Source organism: Garra rufa, chromosome 24, assembly GCF_049309525.1.
Source record: "Garra rufa chromosome 24, GarRuf1.0, whole genome shotgun sequence".
Classification (NCBI taxonomy): Eukaryota; Metazoa; Chordata; class Actinopteri; order Cypriniformes; family Cyprinidae; genus Garra; species Garra rufa.
The window spans coordinates 16,274,444-16,300,546 of NC_133384.1; the positions used below are offsets into that span (position 1 = coordinate 16,274,444).

At 35.9% G+C, this 26,103-nt stretch overlaps 1 protein-coding gene across 1 annotated transcript; it reads left to right on the forward strand.

The window, feature by feature from the left end:
- The first annotated feature begins 3,066 nt into the window (after nucleotides 1–3,066).
- crispld1a (cysteine-rich secretory protein LCCL domain containing 1a) lies at nucleotides 3,067–25,612 on the forward strand. Its single transcript, XM_073831138.1, has 14 exons — nucleotides 3,067–3,352; nucleotides 11,711–11,829; nucleotides 12,994–13,126; nucleotides 16,029–16,144; nucleotides 16,261–16,361; nucleotides 18,324–18,470; nucleotides 18,977–19,037; nucleotides 19,153–19,219; nucleotides 19,305–19,435; nucleotides 19,510–19,553; nucleotides 21,912–21,984; nucleotides 22,135–22,210; nucleotides 22,293–22,426; nucleotides 22,810–25,612. The coding sequence occupies exons 1-14, from the start codon at nucleotides 3,095–3,097 to the stop codon at nucleotides 22,859–22,861; spliced, it is 1,512 nt and encodes a 503-aa protein (XP_073687239.1). The 5' UTR covers nucleotides 3,067–3,094; the 3' UTR covers nucleotides 22,862–25,612.
- The last annotated feature ends 491 nt before the right edge of the window (nucleotides 25,613–26,103 follow it).

Below are 26,103 nucleotides of genomic sequence, written 5' to 3' on the forward strand. Positions count from 1 at the left end.
TTGACTGAAAGACCGGAGGTGTGGTTTCCATTTTCCAAAGAAATTCGACACTGTGAACGAAGTTGAGTGTGGATTTAAAGAGATGCTGCAGCCATATAGGGGGAACTGAGTCTCCCCGGCAGACTGATGGTCGTTAAACTACACTTATGAGCGTGATTACAGATGCTTTGGGATCTATGGATGAGCATTCGCAAAAACATTACTGTCACAACACTTGCATTCCTCAGTATTGAAACTTTTAGCAAGTCTGCAGAAAAGCTGAGTGAGCGCTCATTCGCTGGAAACAGATCTCAGGTAATCATTCAAAAGTATAACTTATTAAAAATAGACACTTTGTGATTAGTTGCTAGTGAAGTCATGGTCAGTCCTTCTGTATGTGTTGACGAAATCACTGGTTCAAAGTGTAATTATTGATATTGTACCTGACCGTTTGTCGTATATCCTCATGTCTTAGTGTACTTTATGAAGCAGCAAAAGATATATCATTTGTTATTTAGCACGGTGTTCGTGCTTGCATTAATTCTGCGCTATATTGTATTTGTTGGTTACTGTAGACGCCATAGGTCAGACTGATGTACCGTATTAGACTATATTTAAGTTTGAGTTTTAAGTTAAAGTAGTTTTTAAGCATGTCAAGAGCTACGTTGTTTCATTCCATTGCTCATTGGCTTATTGTAGGCTAATAGCGGTCTCAAATTCGTGAATGAATCATTCATTTGAATCGGATCTTTTTAAATGAATCGAGTCTTTTAGATAATTCGAAAATTGATTCGTTTGGAACAATTTACACCACTGATTCGGTACTTGAGTCAATTCACCTGACTTAACGAACCGAGATTCGTGGCTTTTGGACTTCGTAATGAGCTGAGAGCATCTTTGTAATGAACTTATTTAAGAGCTGCTTTCAGTTCAATTTTGTTGCTCTCATTGGTTCATTAGGATAATAGCTGTCTCAAATTCATGAACGAATCATTCTTTTAAATTGGATCTTTTAAATGAATCGAGGTTATGAATCGAATCTCTTAAGTGAATCGGAATATGAATCGGTTTGAACAATTTGCTCACACGACTGATTCGGTCCACGAGTCAATTCACCTGAATAAATAAACGTAGAGTGTCTTTTGGTCTAATTTGTAATGAGCTAAGAGCTCTTTTGTAGTGAACTGATTTAAGAGTTGCATGCAGTTTAATTTTGTTACTCTCATTGGTTTATTGTAGGCTAATAACTTTAAATTTCTTACATTTGTGAACGAATCGTTCTTTTGAATCGGATCTTTTAAATGAATTGCTGTTATGAATCAGACCTTTTAAATTAATCGAAAAATGAATCATTTTAAACAATTTGCTCATACGACTGATTCAGTCAATTCACCTGACTCAGTGTACTAAGATTTGTGTCCTTCTGTCTAATTTGCAATGAGATGAAAGCAGTTTTGTAGTGAACCAATTTAACAGCTGTGTTCAGTTTCATTTTGTTTCTCTCATTGGCTCATTGTAGGCTAATAACTCTCAAATTTGTGAATGAATCGTTCTTTTGAATCAGATCTTTTTTTATAAATTGAGGTTATGATTCAAATCTTTTAAATTAATTAAAAAATGAATTGTTTTGAACAATTTGCTTACAAGACTGATTAGGTCCTCTAGTCAATTCACCAGACTCAGTGAACCGAGATTTGTGTCTTTCGGTCTATTTCGTAATGAACTGAGAGCGTCTTTGTAGTGAACCAATTTAAGAGCTGTATTCAGTTTCTATTTCGCTGCTCTCATTGGCTCAATGTAGGCTAATAGCTGTCACAAATTTGGGAACGAATTGTTCTGTTGAATCAGATCTTTTAAATGAATCGAGGTTATGAATTGCATCTTTTAAGTGTAAAAAAATGAATTGCTTTGAACAATTTGCTCTCAAGACTGATTAGGTCCTCTAGTCAATTCACCTGACTCGATGAACCAAGATTCGTGTCTTTCGGTCCAATTCGTAATGAACTGAGAGCGTCTTTGTAGTGAACCAATTTAAGAGCTGAATTCAGTTTAATTTCGTTGCTCTCATTGGTTAACTGTAGGCTAATAGCTGTCAGAAATTTGGGAACGAATTGTTCTTTTTCGGATCTTTTAAATGAATTGAGTTTATGAATTGCATCTTTTAAGTGAATCCAAAAATGAATCGCTTTTTTAACAATTTGCTCACACGACTGATTCGGTCCACAAGTCAATTCAGTTGAGAGCATCTTTGTAATAAACCGATTTAGGAGCTGCCTTCAGTTTCATTTTGTTGCTCTCATTGGCTCATAGGCTAACAGCTGTCTCAGATTCGTGAATTGGATCTTTTAAATGAATCGAGTTTATGAATCAGATAAGTTAATCGAAAAAGATTGTTTTGAACAATTTGCTCACACGACTGATTCGGTATTTTTACCGAAAACAAGGTGTATTTTTTTCTATTTAGGTTTGGATTAAATGTTATGCTTTTATTAGCTGAATAGAGGGTTTGCACTTACATCACGGTTTGGTCAGTTACCTCGATGCGTTGCCATATTGACGGATGTAAACAATAGCATGGATTGCACAGTTAATTTACTACTGAATACATTGTTCTGCTAATTTATGCTGTCTAAACCATGGGAAAGATGTGTGGAAGCTGCTAAATTATATAGAGAAGGACTTGGTAAACAGGAAAAGGTGGTAAAGATACGTACAAGCAGTATTAATTAAGATATTAGGCTAATATTTCACCTACCTGACTGGAAATTATAAGAACAAACACAAACGTTGTCAAGATTCTTGCCCTGGAAATTCTGGTTCAGTTTGGCCAACCACAAACAGTGTTCCTCAAACAGTCTTTTGCACTCTTCTCCTTGATTTGTTATAACTTTTGGCAGTACTTCAAATGTTTTTCCCGGTCCAAACAATTAGCACAGCCCAAATCATAACGATAATTGACCATTTTCAGCAGGAATAATCAGCAAAATTTGTGATTTCCATTCAGTTCAGTGGCATTGTTTACGTTCAGTTCATCAGCTTTGTTACCTAAAAAGCTCTTTCTCTTTCCTTCAGTTACCCTCAGACCCTCAGACATCATCATCAGAACTCATCCACTATGGGTCACTTATCCTCTGCATTACTGAGGGGTCTCTCTCTCCTGCTGGTGACCCAGAGTGTGTTTGCCATGGTGCTGTTTAATGCCACAGATCTTGGCATTCTCTTGGAGAAGTACCTAGATGATGATGGAGACTGGATGGTGGAGAGACAGCGAAGCAAGAGGGCCATCACTGCCAGTGACATGCAAGCAATTCTAGACCTCCACAACAAACTCCGGGGGCAGGTCTACCCACCGGCATCAAATATGGAATTCATGGTAAAACACCTCTACACTGCTACAAATGATAGAACATTTTTAACAACACATACTAGGAAGAATTATCCACTCAACAATCTGTGGTTGAGTGGCATGTGTACAATAAGTTTGTATCATCTTTTAGGATAAACTATGATTCAAAAAGGCCGAATGTATTCAGAAAATTATGTATAACAGGTTTTTCAGCAAAGTTTTGATGGTGTTGATAACTAAGTAAGAGGCTTTAGAAATCCATTTGTCAAAATTGACACAGTAGGATTTACAGTGTTAGGAAAGATAACCTGTATAATGCTGTGACTTGAAAACAGTATGAATGATTTCTGTCTGACCTTTTTTTTTTTGGAAAAAAAAAATGCTAACACAAGTGTGTACTTGTTTTTAATTACCTGGTCTTTGTTTGTGAAGTGGATAGTGGGGTTTCAGAGGTTTATGAGAAAAAAAAGAATGAAAAAGGATTAGATTTTTACACAGAATTGGTGTCATTGCAGGATAGAAATACGGTAACAAAATAGTATGCATATTTGAAAGTTGCATAAACAGTTTTGCTTTGATTAAAGTTTGATGCTTGTGGCATAATTACGTCCTGATATCTTTGCTCAAGCACTGTCAGTTTTCAATAGGCTGTTTAACAGAGGACCACACACTTGCGGACACTCACCACCAAACCTACTTCTAGTCTGCATGTAAAGCACATATATCGTTCTGTCTGAAGGATCATTGTCGAAATGGAAGAACGTTTTAATTTCATTATTCTTCCAGACAGTCTTTGAAATGGACAAAGAACCCCTTCAGTGCAAGGGGATATAAAATTAGCAGAATGTCAGCATCTGAAGTGTTGTAAAACAAATACAGTTAAATATTGTTCACTCAAATATGAACAATTTTTCTTAGGGTGTATGTTTGGTTCGATTAAAACAAACCCTGGTGCGATTGCTCTGTTAGTGAGGTTCGTTTGAGTAACTGGGAACGCTGCCATCCAAACCCTGGTGCGCACCAAACAAGCGGACCAAGACTGCTAAAAAGATGTGTCTTGGTCCGTTTCAAATGAAATATGAAAGCAACACGGACCAAATACTTTTAAACAAACCAAAAACAGGAAGTAATGACAAGATACGACGCTATGCAACATGATTTAATGAACGGAAAAAGCGATGTATCCAAAACAAAATGAGCAAAGGGGAAAAGGTGGAGCAACGAGGAGGTAAAGTTCCCTTTTATTAGCTCTTTATGGTAAAAATAAAATCATATACATGCAACAACAAGCAGATGGACTCAAAGTACCCATTCTCTGATCGGTCTGCTCAGCGTCAGTTTAAGTCAAACGCGCCATTTCCTTTAGTTTGGAGTGTTTTTTTGTCATGAAATGTACGTCATTCAACCCTACCAATCAGGTTGTGAACATATCACTATGCCTTTAGCTTCAGTGCCTTTAGGTTCGCTGTTTAAAATGCCAGTGTGAACACTAAGCGGACCAGGACCAAATTTATCATTTTCCTATTTGGTCCAGACCAAATGAACCAAACAAACCAAACTACAAGTTTGAACACACCCTTAATTTACACCCTCATGTTGTTGGCACATTCTTTAAAATCTTGCTTTAAACGAAAGTCAAACTGGTTTGGAACAGCATAATGGAATTTTCATTTTTTGAGGACCTATCCCTTTAAAGTTCACCTAAAAATGAAAATTACCCCATGTTTACTCACCCTCAAGCCATCCTAGGTTTAAACGACTTTCTTCTTTCAGACGAAAACAATCAGAGTTATATTACAAATTGTCCTGGCATCTCCAAGCTTTATAATGGCTCTTGAGATTTTGAAGTTCAAGAAAGTGCATCCATTAATTATAAAAAGTACTCCACATGGCACCGGGGGGTTAATAAAGGCCTTCTGAAAGGATGTAGGTGTTGTGTACGCTCCGGTGAGAATATTCTAATCTCGAGAGAACCCATTCACTGCTATTATAAAGCTTGGAGGAGCCAGGACATTTTGTAATATTACTCTAAATGTATTCGTCTGAAAAGAGAAAGTCATATACACCTAGGTTGGCTTGAGAGTGAGTAAATCATGGGGTAATTTTCATAATAATTCAAATGCATATTTGAATGCTGATTTTAAATGCTCTAGCTAGGAGATAAACATGACTCACACTAAACAAACCAGTGCCATGAGACTAATACAGTGTACAGTCTTAGATCAGAAAAAAGTAAGTGGTGCATGGCCCTCTTGAACACTGAGACCCATTTATATTTCAGCTTTTCAGAAAGACGGGTAGTGTTTTGAGAGATGCCTTGCAGGGTTTGTTAACTGAGTGTTGGGAATGGAGTTTGGGCTGCTCAGCAGAGTGCGAGTAATAGGAGTGGTGTGATGGATGTGGAGACATGGAATGTGATGATGCTCTGCTCCATCCTCTTATAATACCAGATTCAGAATTCTAGGCAAAACTGCAGAATTCCAGACTGCAGTGGGGAAATCGAGCGATCAACAGGCACACATGCACTGTACAGCGGCTGCATTGACTCTACATCTCTCATTTAATACTTTCCCTCTCAAGCTTCTCTCCTGAGGGATGTTGGAAATTTTTCACTTTCTTGGAATGTGACCAGATGACGAAAAACGTGCAGCTGATGAGGTGTCAAATGAAGTAAACAATGGTGTGTGAAAGAGTGTGAGTGTCTGCACTGACGGAACGTGTTTTACTTTACCGGTCCTGTCTAAGTGCGGTCAGATTCTTGGGGGCCTCCCCTACTGAGAACGCTGTGCAAACAGAGTCAGTTTACCCTTTTTCATTTACAGATTTTGCAGTATAGACCATTCACTGGTGAAAATGTGCAAATCTGTGCGATCAGTACTCACTGATGTTAAACTAATGTCACTAAACAGTTGTGGTTTAGAAGTGTTTGATTTGGATTTACTACAAAAGTCCTCGATATCCATGTCCTACACTGCAAAAAATGCTTTTCTTACTTAGATTTTTTGTCTTGTTTCCAGCCAAAATATCTAAAAAATCTTGAATCAGGAAGGATTTTCTAGACAAGTAAAAATTATTACCTTGTTTTTAGTAAAAACAAGTCATAAGTGAGTTTTTGCTTAAAAGAAGCAAACTAATCTGCCAATGTGGTAAGAAAAAAATCTTATTTCAAGCAGACAACTAGATTATTTTTCTTACCCCATTGGCAGATTATTTAGCTTGTTTTAAGCAAAAACTCACCTAATTTTGACTTGTTTTTACTAAAAACAAGACACAAATTTTGACTTGTCTAGAAAATCCTTCCTGATTCAAGAATTTTTAGATATTTTGGCCGGAAACAAGACAAAAAATCTAAGTAAGAAAAGCATTTTTGCAGTCTAGTTGATTATTTCTAATATTTCTGCTGTAAAATCCTTCAAAATTGGCCCTGTTTACCTTCATTGTGGTCTCTTTTTTTAAGTAAATGAGGAAAGAATCAAAATTCTGTTATTGAGCTTAACTTGTATTGAACGCAGAATATTCCTTTATCTTTACAGTATGAAGGCCGACTTTAATGGGTGGCTTAGCAAACCAAGCAGACATCCAGTTGGCAGGTGCTCACTTCAAGGATTAATGTCTTAGGCAATTGTTTCAGCTATTTTAGGGACCTTATTGGGCCAGGTTTACCGCTGGACTGTGCTTAGGGACTTCCCAGGGAAAAAGTGTAACATGTATGGGCAGTGACAGGGCAGATAACTCCCCCGCTGCCCCCGCCACAATTCTGGCTCAGATTTCTCTCCAACCTTGAGTTTTGTATGCTTTCCATTCAAGGTGAAAGTGCTGTTTTACTTTTCCAGAATAATGAGATGTTTGTATTAAACAGCAAAATATGGGTCAGATGGACAGAAAACTCTAACACTTGTGAGTGGCCTTGAATGATGTAGCATGCAACCAAAACTAGCAACACAGAGCAGGAATTATAGAAACAAAGACATATGGAGAACATTATTGTGTCCAAGAAATCACTGTGCCTTTTGAATCAGGGCACAAGAAAAATAAACCAAGAGGTGGACCAGAAAGAAACCCGTTTTTTTCTCTTAAAGGGATAGTTACTCTAAAAATGAAAATTCTGTCATTAATTACTCACCCTGTGTCGTTCCAAACCTGTAAGACCTTCGTTCCTTTTCAGAACACAAATTTAGATATTTTAGATGAAAAACGAGAGCATTGTGAACCTGCATAGACAGCAACACAACTGACATTAAAGGCCCTGAAAAATAGTCAGAACATTGTTAAAATAGCTACAAGAATACTTTTGTGTGCAAAATAATGACTTTATTTTAGAGATGCACCGATCGATCGGCATCCGATCGCAATCGACCGATAGGGGCGCTATCGGTTTTGATCGGAGTTCTCAAAATAGATCAGAGCAGGCCGATCAGATGACGTTTACAACAACAAACAGCCGCCAGAGCACGCATTCCCACTTCTCAGACTAGGGTCTCCTAATGGGCGCGGCTGTCTCTACAACGCATTAACACTGAAGATGACGTCGCCGGTGAGGGGATTTCCTCCCCTCTGGTCTATGCATCCCTGCCTCTGCTGAATTATTTTTATCCACGGTGGGGATAAAACGTCCCGCGAAGCCGCTCCTACGTCCCGATCTAAATCAAATTATTTGCAATAAGCGCTTTAAAGGCGTCTAAATCAAATGATTCGCCATACGCGCTTTGAAGTTGAACGTACTGAATCAAATGATTCGCGATCCGATTGGAGCGCTTCAAAACAGTGAATCTTTTTGCGACGCAGTGGTTTACTGATTCTGAGTTTCCAAAAAGCTCCGTTGATACTTTGCTCACCTTCTCTATAAAATGTATTCGTTGTTTGAAATTAAACCATTACTATTAATACAATGTTTTTATTAAATTGTGATCACATAATACAGCTTCTGTCATATTAAAAAAAAATGCATGACCTGACACTCATTATCTGGTTCTTGCCTAAAAAGACGGGTATAATGCGCGTTGTTAACAGATTACAGTAACAGTTTGGTCAACCTCTCCCTATGGAGAGAGAAAAAAAAGTTTCTAAAAGCATCCCCCCTTCTGTTTTTTTTTCCACAAATTGCACCCTGTATATGCAGTGGTGGACGAAGTACACAAATCAAGTACTTGAGTAAAAGTACAGATACGTATAATAGAATATTACTCCAGTAAAAGTAAAAGTACTCCTTTTTCCATTTTACTTGAGTGAAAGTACAAAAGTACTACATTTTTTGTGTACTTAAGTAAAAAAGTACTGACATATTTTGCAATTTTATAAAGGCTATAAATTTATATTAGCATATATATTTTTTATAATCCTACTATAAGCCTTGGTTTTTCCCAAAATAACCACTAGCCTATATGGAGTCAAGATAGATTTTTGTTGTTGATATGGTCTACGTTGACAATGTTCACTGTGAAGCTTACATTGCATTGTAACGTTACCTGAGAGAAAACTGATTTAACCATCTCATTTTCACCAGTAAGAAAAGTGTTTTAAAGCTTGTTATTTTGTGGAACGGCACAGTTATAAATGATATGAGAATAAGGCCTGAAGTTAGGAAGAAAAATGTAATTATATTTTCATAATATTTTTCTTTTTTCTCAAACATTGTCTGTGGTGTAAAAACACCCCCTGGCCAAATGTCCCCAGAGGGCATCACTTCCCACTTTGATAATTACTGTAGTTACCATCTGAACATCACATATTTTCTTTTCCCTAAGATGTAATCTGTCTAGGTGGTTGATTATAAATATTTGGACTTCATATCTGAAAATTACCTCAACTTAGCACCAGCAAGCTTGTTAGCTAGACAGTTAGCATCAGCTAACAATATTTACTTATTTTCAGTATGGTTATGAATAAACATTTATTTCTGTATACTAGGCTAGTTGATTCAAACAATATAAAAAAGTATACCATTAATAAACAATATAAAAACAGACGTCACATAGGGCTAAATGCGTAGCATTTTAATAAAACTGTTGAGGTTACAGCAGCGAGGAATATGAACGTGTAACGTTATGAGTTATTTGATTTAATCTGTGATATTTTAATGTTTCGTTATTTTACCTAAAAAGAGACGATGTTGATGTGTCTGCATTTAATCATTTCAGCGGGCTTAAATACATCACCCTTTACAGCAGATTTAGTTCGCAAACAACTGACAATTGCAATAATTAATCCTAAAACTCGACATTATATCTTACTTTTCGCAGCATCAGTCGCGCGCGCTCACAATCTCCCGGTTCTTATTTGTGAATTCAGATGACTGGAGACTCGCTCTAAACGGCTCATTTGAATCAGTGAGTTTGAACAGCTGCAATTGGATCAGTCCAATTCGTGAATGAATCGCTTGTGGCGATTTGCGAACCGATTGAAAAGAATCAGTTTGTTCATTAATCAGACACTGCTTCTGCGTCTCGGAGCACGTAATATATTATAAGGAGTAACGACATGTTTTATTAAATGTAGTGGAGTAAAAAGTACGATATTATGCTTTGGAATGTAGTGAAGTAAAAGTAAAAGTTACTCAAAATAAAACTACTCCAGTAAAGTACAGATACTTGAAAAATGTACTTAAGTACAGTAACGAATTACAACTACTTCGTTACTGTCCACCACTGTGTATATGTATATGTATGTGTATATGCATATGTATGGCATATTTATTTTATTTTTCCACAAAAAGCTTGTTGCTAAACTCTAAATTGTGATTTTAAGAAAGAGCCTCCTGAGAGTTAAATGTTTATTATGGTGCACATGTGTGTTTTGCACAATCATTTTTTTATTTTAAGATTTAACTCTTTTATTAGATTTAACTTTTTCCACAGAAAAACTAAGGTTCATAGTTTACAAATTGTGTCAGCTCTAAAAGAGTGAAATGTTGTGTTGTACATAATTACTGCCAAAAGACAGTTTAAGATAGTAAGCAACACTTACTCTATGTAAGCTGAGTCCAAGTTGTCTGAGAGTCTTGAGAGTGTTCAATATTGAAATTTGCCTCAGCCTGCAATAAAACTGGTCAATTCATGATACTTTCTCATTTCCTACTTTTTATACTAATAATACAATGTCAATGTTTGTACATGAGACAACAATATTGAAGAATTTATGGATTTGACGCTGTGATCGGTAATATCGGGATCGGCAGATACTGCTTTTGGTGATCGGTGATCGGTGATCGGCCCCCAAAATCCAGATCGGTGCATCTCTTTTCTTCCGATGTCACATGGACTATTTTATTCTACCTGATCTCATGACAGAAACGTACCTGTGGGAACATTTTCACAAGATGCGAAATACATACCAATAAGTACATATCACTGCAGTTATTAACAGAAATGTCCACTAGAGGCGTTAAAACAGTTATGATTATGATTTTGCTTTCCGGACATGACAAGCTTGTTGGTAGCTCAGTCGGCATGGAATTGGATTTAGGATGTGGAATTCTTGGGGTATGAATCCTGTGATAAACACGAAGGGCTGCACGATTAATCAACAAAAAAATTGATTTCCATGCACAATTTGTCAGTAAAGCCGGTTCTGTAATCAGCAGTTAATCTCCATCACATGCTTTCAGATGGAGCAGCATTTACTACACAGAGCCGTAGTTCACTGACAGGTTGCAATATTAATTTTATGATAATGACAGCTGTTTGCGTAGCTTATCAGTGAACTACGGCTCTGTGTAGTAAATGCTACTCTATCTGAAAGCATGTGAAAAAACTACATTTAATAACATGTTTTTACTACTAACTAACTTCATAATGTCAGTCGAGTGTTTGAAATAAATCCTTCCTTACACAGAATAAGGCACACTACATATTTCATAGTATTCTAAGCAGTGATAAAGGCATTGCATTATAAATGTACTTTTATTATAATGAAAATTATAATAATAAGAATAAGAACATATGAACGTTCGTCTGTTCTAGGGGAAAAACTGAACACTGTTTTAGTGCCACTCAGTGGACATTTCGTCATGAGACCAGGTTAATTTTATTGATGTTCTTACTACCTTTCTGGTCCTTAAATGTGTCAGTTGTGTTGCTGTCTATGCAGGATCAGAAAGCTCTCAGATTTCTTCAAAAATATCCTTATTCATGTTTTAAAGCTGAACGAAGATCTTACAGGTTTGAAACGACATGAGGGTGAGTAATTTATCCCTTTAACCTGCAAAAACAGCCGTTGACTTTTACAGGACTGAATTCTTTTCCTGTTAATCACATTATAAATAGGTCAAAATCATAACTACACATGCCAAATGTTAGGGATTAAACAGCTTTGTGTAGCGTTTCTGTAGCGCTCTACTTGCCACCCGTTTCCATCTGAATCTCAGCCATGTCTCCCTGTTTCTTTTAGGTGTGGGACACTGAACTGGAGCAGAGTGCTCAGGAATGGGCCGAGACGTGCCTGTGGGAACATGGCCCAGCTGGCCTGCTGCCTCAGATTGGTCAGAACCTGGGAGTGCACTGGGGAAGGTCTGATTGTGCTTTGGTGTTATATAGTGATTGTGTTGAACTTCTGTACAGCTAGTATTCAGCTTTATTTGTACAATACTGTTCAAATGTTTGGGGTTTTTAATTTAAAAAAATCATACATGTTGTGCCTTTAAAACTAAAAAGGTCTCAAGATAGAACCTTGAAGGACCTAGTTTTTATCTGAGCAGCGACCCCAAATGGCCACGAAACATTTTTTTAAGTCTCTTTTGCTCACCCAGGCAGCATTTACTTAATAAAAATACAGCCGAAAAGTAATTCAAGTAAAGTTAAAGTAATTAAAATGCCATTCATTTCTGTGAATGCAAATCTGAATTGTCAGCAGCCATAACTCCAGTCTTCACATGATCCATCAGAAATCATTCTAATATGTTGGTGCTCAATTTTTTTTATTATTATTATCAGAGTTAAAAAGAGTTATTTTTATACCTTTGTATTTTTTTATTGTTACTTTAATTTTCTTTTTAATTCATTCAGTAAAAATATTAGTTTCTTTAAAAAAATCTTGCTAATCCCCTGAATGGTAGTGTATGTCTAACGCATATTTAAATGAACCTAGCAAAATATATTTACATCAGTCTCTGTGTCAGATGGCACACCCAAAGACCACCCACATGCTGTTCACTGACCGCTTGATGCATATTGCATATAAAACTGGAGATTGCCTTTTAGATCTGGCAAACCGTAATCCGGTTGGCTGGCTTTACACAACTTCGGTCAGTAAGGGCAGACAGTATTTTTTTATCAGTCCACCTGGAAATGAAGTCATGTTTACAGAGTACCATGCTGATACAGTGAGCGGTTTTGAAGACCGTTTGAAGTTAGTGTTAACAGATCTTTAAAAGATACTGGCACTTGAGAGACTTTCTACCAATGGTTTGAGGCACTTTTTAGCAATTTAACTAGATATCCAAGTATGTTAATATTTGTTTTCTGAGTTATGTCTGTGAGTCCACCATGATAGACTATTATTGTGATGTATATTTCAGCATAAGACACTTCTTTTAAAGATTTTAAAAACAAAAATCAACCCAAGAATTTTAAACAATAGTGTGCATGTCAACAATATTTTGGCTTTGTCTTGCATTAGACAATGCATTAAATTTAGGCTATTACTAATTATGCTTTTTTTACCCTTCACCCCAGATATCGTCCACCTACTTCTCATGTACAGTCCTGGTATGATGAGGTCAAAGACTACTCGTTCCCATATCCCCAGGAATGTAACCCTCACTGCCCTTTTAAGTGCACTGGTCCAGTCTGTACCCACTACACTCAGGTAGATAAACAGTAATAACATACCTCATAAGCACATCACATGTTTATTTAGGTGCAAGCCCATTTATTGGTTTGACAGATCTGAAAACAATTCAGAAATGTATGGGAAGTCAGTAAAGGAATTTTAATACCAATGTAATATGTGCCCTGGTTCTGGTTGTCAGCACTTCAGCTGCAGCCTTTTTAAATAGTTCTGGAGAATACCAGACAAGAGAGCATTGAAGCGCTTCAGTCTGCTACCAGTGAACATGAGTGTCAATATCTGTGTGCTTTTGACAGTGATTCTTAGATGTTAGAAGGCAGTTGTAAATGACTGTAAATCATGAAGTAGCATATTAAAGGAACAGTATGTCATTTTTGCCACTAGAAGGCGCATATTCAAAACAAACAAAGAAACAAAGGCGTAGTTTGATAAGGAAGATTAAATCCAATGAGACTTGAGCAGAAATCATGTTCATGGATGAGCTGACATAATAAAGATTTATTAACGTCACTGTAGCATAAAGCAGGTCCATCATTGAATAAAATGTTTAGAAAAGGTAATTGCGACTTTTCGGAATTCTGAGAAATAAACTCTCAATTCTGACTTCTTTTCTCAGAATTGAGATATAAACTCGATATAAATTGTGAGTTATAAAGTCAGAATTGTGAGATATAAACTCACAATTGTGAGATTTAAACTCACAATTATGAGTTATAAAGTCAGAATTGTGAGACATTCAGACTGTGAGAAATAAACTAGAAATTCTGAAAAATAAACTCACAATTTTAAGAAATAAACTTGCAATTCTAAGAAAAAAACTTGCAATTCTGAGAGATAAACTCACAATTCTGATAAACTTCCAATTCTGAGTCATAAATTCGCAATTCTGAGACGTAAACTCACAATTCTGAGAAATAACTTTGCAATTCTGAGAAATAAAGTCACAATTCTGAGAAATAAAGTCATAATTCTGAGAAATAAAGTCACAATTCTGAGAAATAAAGTCACAATTCTGAGAAATAAAGTCGCAATTTTGAAAAATAAAGTCGCAATTTTGAGACATAAACTCGATATTCTGAAACATACTCGTAATTCTGAGACAAACTTGCAATTCTAGGAAATAACTTTGCAATTCTGAGAAATAAACTTGCAATTATGAGAAATAGTGTCAATTTTGAGAAAAAGTCACAATTCTAAGACAAACTCAATTATGAGAAATAAACTAAATTCTGACACAAACTCGCAATTCTGAGACATAAACTCCATATTCTGAAACATATACTCGTAATTCTGAGACATAACCTTGCAATTCTAAGAAATAACTTTGCAATTCTGAGAAATAAACTCGCAATTCTGAAACATAAACTCGCAATTCTGAGACATAAACTCAATATTCTAAAAAAAACTTGATATTATGAGACAAACCCGCAATTCTGAGAAATAAACTCAGAATTATAAGATATAAATTCGCAATTCTGGGATCACATCAGTTTTTTTTCTCCCTCAAAATAGGAATTCTGAGAAAAAAAACTCGCAATTCTGAGAAATAAAGTCACTATTTTGAGAAATAAAGTTGCAATTCTGAAACATAAACTCACAGTTCTGAGAAATAGTCTCAATTTAAAAAAAAAGTTAATTCTAAGAAAAAAAAGTCAATTCTAAGACAAACTCACAATTATGAGAAATAAACTAAATTCTGAGACAAACTTGCAATTCTGAGACATAAACTCCATATTCTGAAACATACTCATAATTCTGAGACATAAACTTGCAATTCTAAGAAATAACTTTGCAATTATGAGAAATAAACTTGCAATTCTGAGAAATAGTCTCAATTTTAAGAAAAAGTCACAATTCTGAGACAAACTCACAATTATGAGAAGTAAACTAAATTCTGAGACAAACTCGCAATTCTGAGGCATAAACTCGATATTCTGAAACATATACTCGTAATTCTGAGACATAACCTTGCAATTCTAAGAAATAACTTTGCAATTCTGAGACATAAACTTGCAATTCTGAGACATAAACTTGCAATTCTGAGACATAAACTTGCAATTCTGAGACATAAACTCAATATTCTAAAAAAAAACTCGCAATTCTGAGACATAAAGTCAGAATTGTAAGATATAAATTTGCAATTCTGGAATCACATCAGTTTTTTTCAAAATAGGAATTCTGAGAAAAAAAGTCAGATTTATGAGGAAAACAGAATTGCAAGATACAAACTCGCAATTGCAAGAAAAAAAAGTCAGAATTGCGAGTTTATATCGCAATTATATCGTCTAATAAAGCGCATAACAAATTAAAACGCCTTTGGTTTTTTCAATGTTTTTTTACAAAATAAAAACTGAAATTGAAGGTGCATGACATCATTGGCAGGGGACACAATGACACATTCCGTCACACAAGTCAAATTCTTATTTCTCTGGATTTAAACATTCTTGGAAACATATGGAATAATATAAGTACACAAGTCAACAAAATATATAACACTGTTCTAGTGGTTTTGGGGTATTTTAATAAAAAAATACATACTGTGCTTTTAAAACTAAAGAGGTCTCAAGATAGAGCCTTGAGGGACCTCACAAATTTATCTGAGCAGCAACCCCAAATGGCCACAAAACATTTCTACTACTAAACAGTCAAAGACTATCAATCTACTAAAGATTTAAAGCCTAATTAAAAGTAAAAATTCCCCTTGTAGCAGGAAATATAGCCAATTATATGGATATTGAAGTCATATGGACTACTGTGTGTGTCCTTTTGAGCTTGTATAGACAAGAGGGATAACCCATGCAAAAAGATTTGAATAAAGCGCATATTCGTTATGTTAAAGATAACGCCTAATTGTCATTTAAGGATAGACACTTTAGGCAGTTATACTTCACTGACTGTTTTTCTTCCTTACTGTTTCCAGCTTGTTTGGGCAACTAGTAGTCGAATCGGCTGTGCGATCAATGTGTGCTACAACATGAATGTGTGGGGCCAGATCTGGGCGAGAGCTGTTTTACTTGTGTGCAACTACTCACCAAAGTGAGTTACTTATTCAGTAGTCTTCATTTATTACTAAATACTGCACTGATTCTCTGTCATTTATATTATGATAACCTGTCAATGCTGTCTGTCCTTGTGTGTTTCGTCCTGTGCAGGGGTAACTGGTGGGGATATTCCCCATATAAGCATGGCGCCCCTTGCTCTGCCTGTCCACCCAGCTATGGAGGAATGTGCAGAGAAAACCTCTGTTATAAAGGTTTGTTAACATTGTCCATACATGCACTACTGTTCAAACATTTGGGGTCAGAATTATGTTTAAGAAATTAGTGCTTTTATTTAGTATAAAAAAGTTTTTCATTGTAGTAAAACACTACCAATCAAAAGTTGTTGAACAGTAAGATTTGAAATGTTTTTGAAGTTTTTTCTGTTCAACAAGCCTGCATTTATACAGCAAAACAGTACAATTTAGAAATATTTTTACTATTTAAAATAACTTTTTTATTTGAATATATTTTCAAGTGTAATTTATTTCTGTGATCAAAACCCATTTTCTAAAGTCTTCAGTGTCACATGATCCTTCAGAAATCATTCTAATATGTTGATTTGGTGTTCAAGACACATTTATTATTATTGTTATTACTATCAATATTTAAAACAGTTGAGAATTATTTCAGGATTCTGTGATGAGTAGAAAGATTCAAAGATCAGCACTTATCTAAAATAATAAGCTTTCGTAACATTGTACAATAAACCATTCAAAACCTTTGAGTTAGTATAATTTTTTTTAAAGAAATTATAGAAATTAAAACTTTTATTTAGCAAAGATGCTTTAAATAGATCAAAAGTGACATTTATAATATTACAAAAGATTTCTATTTCAGATAAATGCTGTTCTTCTTTCTATTCATCAAAGAAACCGGAAAAGCTTTTTTTTCCAGCTTTTTTAATATAATAATAATAATAATAATAATAATAAATGTTTTTTAAGCAGCAAATCAGAATATTAGACTGATTTCTGAAGGATCATGTGACTAAAGTAATCAAAGCTAAAAGCGTCATGCTGAAATTACCACTGGTGCCCAAGGCGAAGTTTCTCTGCAGACTGCCTGATGTTGTTGTTTAGAAATTTTGATGTATTGCTCCTTCTTCATGGTGCCATTTTGCTGTGATGCTGTGCTGAGGTTCCCTGGTCCACCGGCTGAAAAACACCCCCAAAACATTAGGTTCCCACCACCATGTTTGACAGTGGGGATGGTGTTCTTAGGGTTGAAGGCTTCTCCTTTTTTTACGCCAAATGAAGGCTACATCAATGTGGCCAAACAATTCAATTTTTGTTTCATCTGACCATAAAACAGAAGACCAGAATTCTTCCTCTTTGTCCAGATGAGCATTTGCAAAGGCCAAGAGGGCTTTTGTGTGCCTTATCTGGAGAAGTGGTGTCCTTCTTGGTCTGTGTCCGTGGAACCCAGCGGTGTGCATTGTCCGTTGGACTGTCTGCCTTGAGATGTTGCCACCAGCAGAGTCCAGATTCATCAGGATGGCCTTGATGGTGATCCTTGGATTCTTTTTACCTCTCTCACTGTCCTCCTGGCCAGAACAGGTGTCACTTTTGGCTTCCGACTAAGTCCTCTGAGATTTTTCACAGTGCGTAACGTCTTGTATTTTTTAATAATACTTTGCACTGTAGCCACTGGAACTTCAAAACATTTAGATATGGTCTTATAGCCCTTTCCTGACTTGTGAGCAGCCACAATGAGCAGCCGCAGGTCCTCAGTGAGCTCCTTTGTCTTAGCCATGACTGTCCACAAACCAGCAGCAGAGAGCTTCTGTTTTTCACCTGTTGAGTTGATTAAAACAGCTGTTCCCAATGAATCAGGCTAATTAGGATGCTTTAGAACAGCTTGGACTATTTGGAATGGTATAGAACTTTGGATTTTCCCATAGACTGTGACAGTTTGAAAAGGGTATGAATAATTTTGGACATGCCACTTTTTGTTTACATGTAAATAAAAGCTGAGAAATATTTTTTTTCCACAATGATGCCTCATGTACATCTTATCTTTCAGGAGAAGCCTGTGTCATTTCTGGTCAAAAAAAAACTTTTTCGGGCTTGACTGTATATTGTGTTTAATTAATAATTTGTACTGTAGATTGCTTGATGAACAGCATCAGTTTTTCAGGCAAAATGTAAAACTGCTAATTTCTCCTACTCTTTCAGGTGAGGGAGCAAATAGACAAACCCCACGTGAGGAAACAGACGAAAGAAATTCTATAGAACCAGAGGCCCCTCATAGCCCTGGGCCCCGTTTACAGGCCCCAAGTCCAACTAGACGCCCAAACACGGTTGTGAGCAAGGAGCAGATGTGTAAGCTGTTCTTTGATTATGCTTTCCAGCATCATGAAATAAAAGTTGTGGTTTTTAATCTAAAAATTAATTTTCTAAATGTGACCACACTCAAAAATTTCTAGCACGTAAACATATTTCTGTTTAACTCTGATTGTTTTGATGTTTGCCAGGCATGAATCTGTCAATCTGTTTTTTATTTCTTTAAACATATATTTAATGTTGCAAGTCACTTTTGTGCAGCAGGGAGGTTTTTTGTTCTCATAATGTGATCTCCCTGCTGAGTGTGTTTGCTTTGGGGACGATGAATACTTGTGGGTTTTAAATTGCTTCCTTTGCTGAAAGCGGGTTTGGACTGAAAGCTGAGATCTCCTGCTGCTGGCCACCATGAGCTCCTGCTGGAATTCCACAGCTTGCTTTTACAGAACTGCAGGAACAGAGCTGTGCATTTCTGCAGCGCTGCTGAACTATACAGCATATCTGAACATAAATGAACCACCTGTGTTTTTTTCTGCTTTGTTGTGCAGCCCAGATTGTGACATGTGACACAAAGCTAAGAGACCAGTGTAAAGGCACCACATGCAATAGGTAAGATAAAAAAAAATATATATGCCATATACGTCACATAGACCATTTTCATGAAAATAATAATAATTACAATTTTCACTCCATTTTCTGCAATTATTTTTTTGCTTCTGTAAAGGTATGAGTGTCCTGCTGGTTGTTTAGGTAGCATGGCGAAAGTGGTTGGAACAGTGTATTATGACATGGTAAGCCTGGCATAATTTTTTTTTTTTCGTTTATCCTGTCACATATACTCTAAACTTTTCATACTGACAATATCTTCGCCTTCAGCAATCCAGTATTTGCCGGGCAGGCATTCATTACGGTGTCATTGACAATGATGGAGGCTGGATGGATGTCACAAGACAGGGCAGAAAGGACTTCTTCATCAAATCATACAAAAATGGGCTTCAGTCCCTTGGGTAAGCAATCTGTTCAAGATTGACTTTCATGCGCATTAGAGACAACTCCATCTAACTTGATGAAAATGTTACAGGAAATACCAGAGTGCCAATGCCTTCACAGTATCCAAAGTGACAGGTAAATGACCATTTAGAATATATTACATGGTTCTCTGTAATACTTGATTTTGATTGGTTAGTTGTGTCATTTAGCAGTCAGATATTTTATATAATGGCTAAACTGTATATTAATTTGCCAACAAATTTCCTACATGGCTATGCTAGTTTCACGACTCTTTGCATAACTGTGCATTTTATTCTCATATAATAAAAAATATATATACAAGCACTTACATATAAGCATTTATTTAATCAGTATTACATAAGTATTTCATGTCCATCTGTAAAAGTTTGGGCTTGGTAAGATTAAAAAAAAATGTTTTTGAAAGTAGTCGTACAGTAGGAAGCCTGTTTCTGCCACTGAATAAAAAGTAAAAAAAAAAAAAAAAAAGGTAATTGTAACTTTTTATCACAGTTCTGACTTTTATTCCTTGCAATTGCAAGTTTACATTGGGAGTTATTAAGTTTCTCAATTCTGAGAAACTTAAACGGAAAAAAAATGATATGTTCTCAGAATTGCAAGTTTATATTGTAATTCTGACTTTATAACATGCAGTTGTAAGTTAGTCAGAACTGTGAGATATAAACTCGCAATTCTGAGAACGTATCAGTATTTTTTTCCCCTTAAAATTTGACAATCGTCAGAAAAAAGTCCTAATTGTGAGTTTTTATCTCACAATTCTGACTTTATTTCTCACAATAATGAATTTATATCTTGCAATTCTTAAAAAAAAACAGTATTGCTGGTTTTTAATCTTCTGACTTTATTTCTCGCATTTGTGAGTTTATTATCATCTAAATTGTGGGAAAAAAGTCAGAATTGCGAGTTTTTCCTTGCAATTCTGACTTTATATCTCACACATTCTGACTTTATTTCATGCAATTGTGAGCTTATATCGCAATTCTGCGATCGTAATTGGGTTAATTACTCGTAATTGTGAGTTTATTTCACTCAATTGTGAGTTTGTATCTCACAATTCTGACTTTATAACTTGCAGCTGTTAGTTTATGTCAAAATTATGTCAAAAGTTTTTTCTAGGTTTTCACTACTTCTTGCAGTTGTAAGCTTCTATGCAATTCTGAGGGGGAAAAAGTCAGAATTGCGAGTTCTATCTTGAAATTGTGAGTGTATTTCTTGCAATTGTGAGTTTATATCACGCAATTCCAAGAAAAAAGTCAGAATTGCACTCACACAATTGTGAGTTCATATCACGCAATTCTGACTTCATAACTTGCAACTGAGTTTATATCGAAATTCTAAGAAAAAGTTTTTTCTATGTTTTCACAATATTTTGCAATTGTAAGCTTATATCGCAATTCTGAGGGAAAAATAGTCAGAATTGTGAGTTATCTCACAACTGTGAATTTATATCATGCAGTTTTAAGACAAAAAGTCAGATTGCGAGTTCTATCTTGGAATTGTGAGTGTATTTCTCACAATTTTCTCATGCAATTTTCTCATGCAATTCTGAAAAAAAGTCGATATTGTGAGTTTTTTATCTTGCAATCGCTACATTATTTCTCATAATTGTGAGTAAATTCGAATTTGAATTTTTATCTCAAAATTCTGACTTTATATCTCACAGTTCTGACTTTATAACTCAATTGCAAGTTTATATCTTTAAAACTCACAATTGTGACTTTATATCATGCAATTCTGAGACAAAAAACAGAATTGTGAGTTTTTATCTCGCATTTCTGACTTTATAACTCAATTATGAGATTATATCATGCAATTATGACTTTATAACTTGCAGTTCTGAGAAAAAAGTCAAAATTAAAAAAAATTATCTCACAATTCTGACTGAAAAAAAGGGCTTCCATAGAAGTCTCTTAAGCTCACAAAGGCTACATTTATTTAGTCAAAAATATCTTTAATTAAAAATGAATAAAAAACAGAAATAATGCGAAGTATTACAATTCAAAATATTACATTTTCTATCTGAATACATGACAAAGGAGAATTGTCAGCGTCATTACTCCAGTCAGATGATTCAGTGTCACATGGTCCTTCAGACATTATTTTAATATGCTGATTTGATGCTTGACAAACATTTCTTATTGAGATTTTTTTTTACATTATAAATTTCCTTTCTGTCATTTCTGATTTAAAGCACCCTTGCTAAATAAAATTTCTTTAAAAATTTTTAGGTATTATGGTATTATTATTTTAAGGTATTATGTTTTATATAAGGAATATATCTGCAAAGTAGCTGAGGAAGGAGCACAATAATAATAATAATATGGTTATTATTACAAAATAAACCAACAACAGTGGTCACGATCCCTGGTGCAAAACCGAGGGCTCTTGTATCATCCTGTAGTTGTTACATACAGTACCTTTACTATTAATTTCATCATCTTTCATTTGTTTCAGTAAAAGCTATCACATGTGAGACTACAGTTTCAGTGCTGTGCCCTTACCAGAAGCCTACAAGACACTGTCCAAGGTAAAACTCGATCTGTAATGAACCAAACCTCCAGGTGAAATTCTTTTATCTCACCTGTTTTGAAACAAAAATTGCCAACAGCATTTGAAACTACTATTATTACATTGTCCAAAAAATAAATCTTTCTGACCTGTGTTTTCTTCCAACAAGGATTTACTGTCCTCGGAACTGCCTGCAAGAAAATCCCAATCTTTCTCGAGTCATTGGCACCAACATTTATTCAGATGTAAGGTTTTTTTTTTGTAAATCAACTCAAAGCAAGAAGATTGCTGTCTCACCAAAGACTTAATTTTAAATTTGTTTTGCAGAAATCTAGTATATGCAGATCTGCAATTCACGCCGGAGTTTTAAGCAACGAATCAGGTGGTTATGTTGACGTGATGCCCACAGACAACAGGAATCTGTACATTTCTTCATACCAGAATGGCATAGTCTCAGAAAGGTAGGTTTTATCCCTAAACTGGCCCGTGTGGAGCCCGTGTAAGGCAGAGTATGGGGCGGCCTGCCTCTCCCTAAGCTTTTAAAATCACAGGCCTTTATTAAAAAAGCTGATTAGGGTAGAGCCGTACCAGTGGTTCCACGCAGAGCATGGTAGAGTAAACTTCGAAGGTTTGGTAGGCAAAATCATGGATAAATAAATGTGTACAATTACGGAAATTGACAATGGCTTGTAATGAACATAGCCATCCCATCAAATAATCACAAAGGATTCATCACAATATCGTAAACATCTACTTACACTAAATAGGCTTTTCACCAAAACGAACACAATTATGTTGAAGGGTTGGGAAGCATTGCTTATTTAACTCCTGTGTTCTCTCGCAGTCTGCAGAACCCCGCGGGAGGCAAGGCATTCAGAGTATTCGCCGTTATTTGAGCGTGTGCTGAAATCACAGTCACTCATCAACTCGTTCTGTTGATTAGGCTGTAATAGTGGCCATTGTGAGGCCTTTTTTTGCTCTAACCAGCCTATACTGTATTTTCTTTCACACAAATGTTGAGTGAACTAAGTATTTGCCGTATAGATGGAGACCCTTTCCAATGCATCAAGCTGATTAGCCATTGTATTGCCTAAAAAGCATGTAATTAGAGGATCATTCAGGGAACATTGTGTCTGTATTGCAGAGAAAAAGCACTTAAGGAGTTTTAATCTTCGTTATTGTCGTAAAGATCATTTTAGAAACCGTTACAGCTTTTTAGTTTCATTACATTTCGAGGAAGTTCTCACTCATTTATAGATTTCACTATGTATTTATTTTTATATGTGTATTTTTTGCTTTAGGGCAAGAAAGGACTGCTGATAAGGTTTTTTGCATATTATTTTGATTATAATTATGAATGTGGGTATAATCCTGCAGGGCAGGAGATTACATCTAAAAACATCTAATGAAACATAATATGAAACGTCCACATCGTTAAACACTGTAAATAGCTTGTTGTGAATAGCGTGTCTCTGGTATTAAAGGGATAGTTCACCTAAAAGTGAAAATTCTGTCAATAATTACTCACCCTCATGCCGTTTCAAACCTGTAAGACCTTCGTTCATCTTCAAAACACAAATTAAGATATTTTTTGATGAAATTTAAGCTTTCTGACCCTGCATAGACAGCCATGTAATTACCATGTTCAAGGCCCAGAAAGGTAGTAAGGACATTTTATGAAGTTACGATAATATTTGTGCACAAAGAAAACAAAATTAACGACTTTATTTAATAATTTCTTCTCTTCTGTGTCAGTCAACGTGCTTTCACAAGAGTACCACATAGATGAACGAAGGTCTTACGGGTTTGGAACGATATGAGGGTGAGTAATTAATGACAACATTTTTATTTTTGGGTGAACTATCCCTTTAATTGTAATGAGGTGCTGTACGTATTTATGGGTATTGTGTACTGTCTCAGAAAAAACAACTGTATTATCAAACTATTTCTTTTATATCATGCTCTAATGAATTTGAGGTCCTTTTTGTAATTCCTTAAAGGGATAGTTCACTCAAAAATGAATTTTGAGTGAACTAAACAAATTTTGTCATCATTTACCAACCCAGGCTCATGAAAATACATGCCTCTATGTACATTTCTGCAACACCGTAATTACGCACCTTACTGCTCGTTTTGTGGCAATTTCAAAGTAAAATGTCTAGAGAGTGGCGCTAAAACATACATTCAATAAGTGACCTTGGCACGTTTTTATAACATTGGTACAGGCATGTATTGTTGCAATTTTAGTACGCTGCTTGAGGTATGTATCGCGGCTGTTCAGAATTCAGGCCAAGTATGGTGACCCATACTCGCAATTTGTGCTCTGCATCTGGAGCAGTGGGCAGCCATATTGCTGCGGCGCCCAGGGAGCAGTTGGGGTATGGTGCCTCGCTCAACGGTCTCACCTCAGTCGTGGTGTTGAGGCTGGAGAAAACACTGGTTATTCACTCCCCCCACAACAATTCCTATTGGACCTGAGACTCGAACCCACAACCCTTGGGTTACAAGTTCGACTTTGTAACCATTAGGCCACAACTGCCCAATAATCAAGGAACTTTCATTGCGCCTGAAAAGGCTAACTTAGTTAACACAAACTTAGTGCCAGTCACATTGGAAGTTACCTAGCTGGGGACTATCTAATATCATTACGCCTGCTGCACCAATGGTACGGCCGCAAAGTTCCTCGATTATTACGCCGGAATAAGAGTATAGTTCCTAGCCATATCAGCATAGAAAATCGCAACTTTTCATTTTCCGTCGGTCTTAGTACGCAATGTAACCACAGAAGAGTCAAGTTTTAAATAGGAAAAATATCAAAACTCTTTGGTCATTTTTGAGCCAGATGCTAACGGTCTAATCAGATTCAATGATGTATACTAAGCTATGCTAAAAGTGCTACCGCCAGAATCAGAGATCGACTGAATGGATTCGAAAATGGTAAAACTCAACTGTTTAACTCTAGGGGAGTTGGAAAATGAGCCTATTTTTCAAAAATAGTGGCGTGTTCCTTTAAGTGCAACGCTGTATCTTGTGAGCTACCGAGCTAATTTACTGAATTAAAAAACTCATGCATATGAAGCAGTTTATGTGACGACAATGTTCAAAAGTATCACGTTTTCAAATCGCACAGGATGTTTTGAAGTCATGACATAATATTCTGCAAGTACTTGTGTGAAAATTAGTCTTTTTATACCTGTAAATCATACTTTGTGTGAAAAGGAAAAAGTTGTCTGAGTTTTACTGCCTCTAGTGTCATTTTAACTAGAAACGGCAGTGATTCGTACATATAGGTATGATGTTTCAGTTTTGCAGAAATGTATATAGAGGCACTTATTTCCAATGAGCCTATATTGTCATTTACTCACCCTGAAGTTGTTCCAAACCAGTATGAATTTCTTTCTTCTGCTGAACACAGAAGATATTTTAAATAATTTTTGTATGCAAACATTTGGCTTATTGACTATAAATAACGTTAAGGTAAGTAAATGATGAAAAGGTTTTTGGCGGAACTATCCCTTTAATGTAGTGGTTTTCAACTGGATTGGTCACAAGCAAAAATGAGTCACAGGTCGGTTCTGATACAGAAAACACTAACCATATAATTCTGCATATTTAGGATAGCTAAATAAATAAGCTTTTGAAACGGACTGGGAATGTGTATATTTTGTTGTTGACATAAAAGACTGCATCCTCAGCTAACATAGGACGTTCTCAGAACTATGGCTGATGTCCTGGCAAGGTTCTCTCAAAGTTAACATTACTGGAAAAACATTTGTTCTTAATATAATGTTCCTTCAGAGTTATGTAGTGTACCGGTGGGAACGTTTATGCAAGACGCGAAATACGTAGTGCCATGTACATTTTGTGACATATTCGATGTGATATGTCCACTGAGTGGCGTTAAAAGAGTGTTCCGTTTCTTTTCCCCAGAACAGTTGAACGTACATATGGTATGTTTTATGTGTCACAGCAATTCTGACTTGAAATGTCCGTTCAGTGGCGCTATAAGTCTAATGCTCCGTGACGTTTTAAAATAATGCACCATCTGCACTGCACCTAAACCTATCCGATAGTATGAACAAAAGTGAATGTGACATTAAAAAAACGCAATCGCAAGCGTGTCATTTTAGATTTTTTA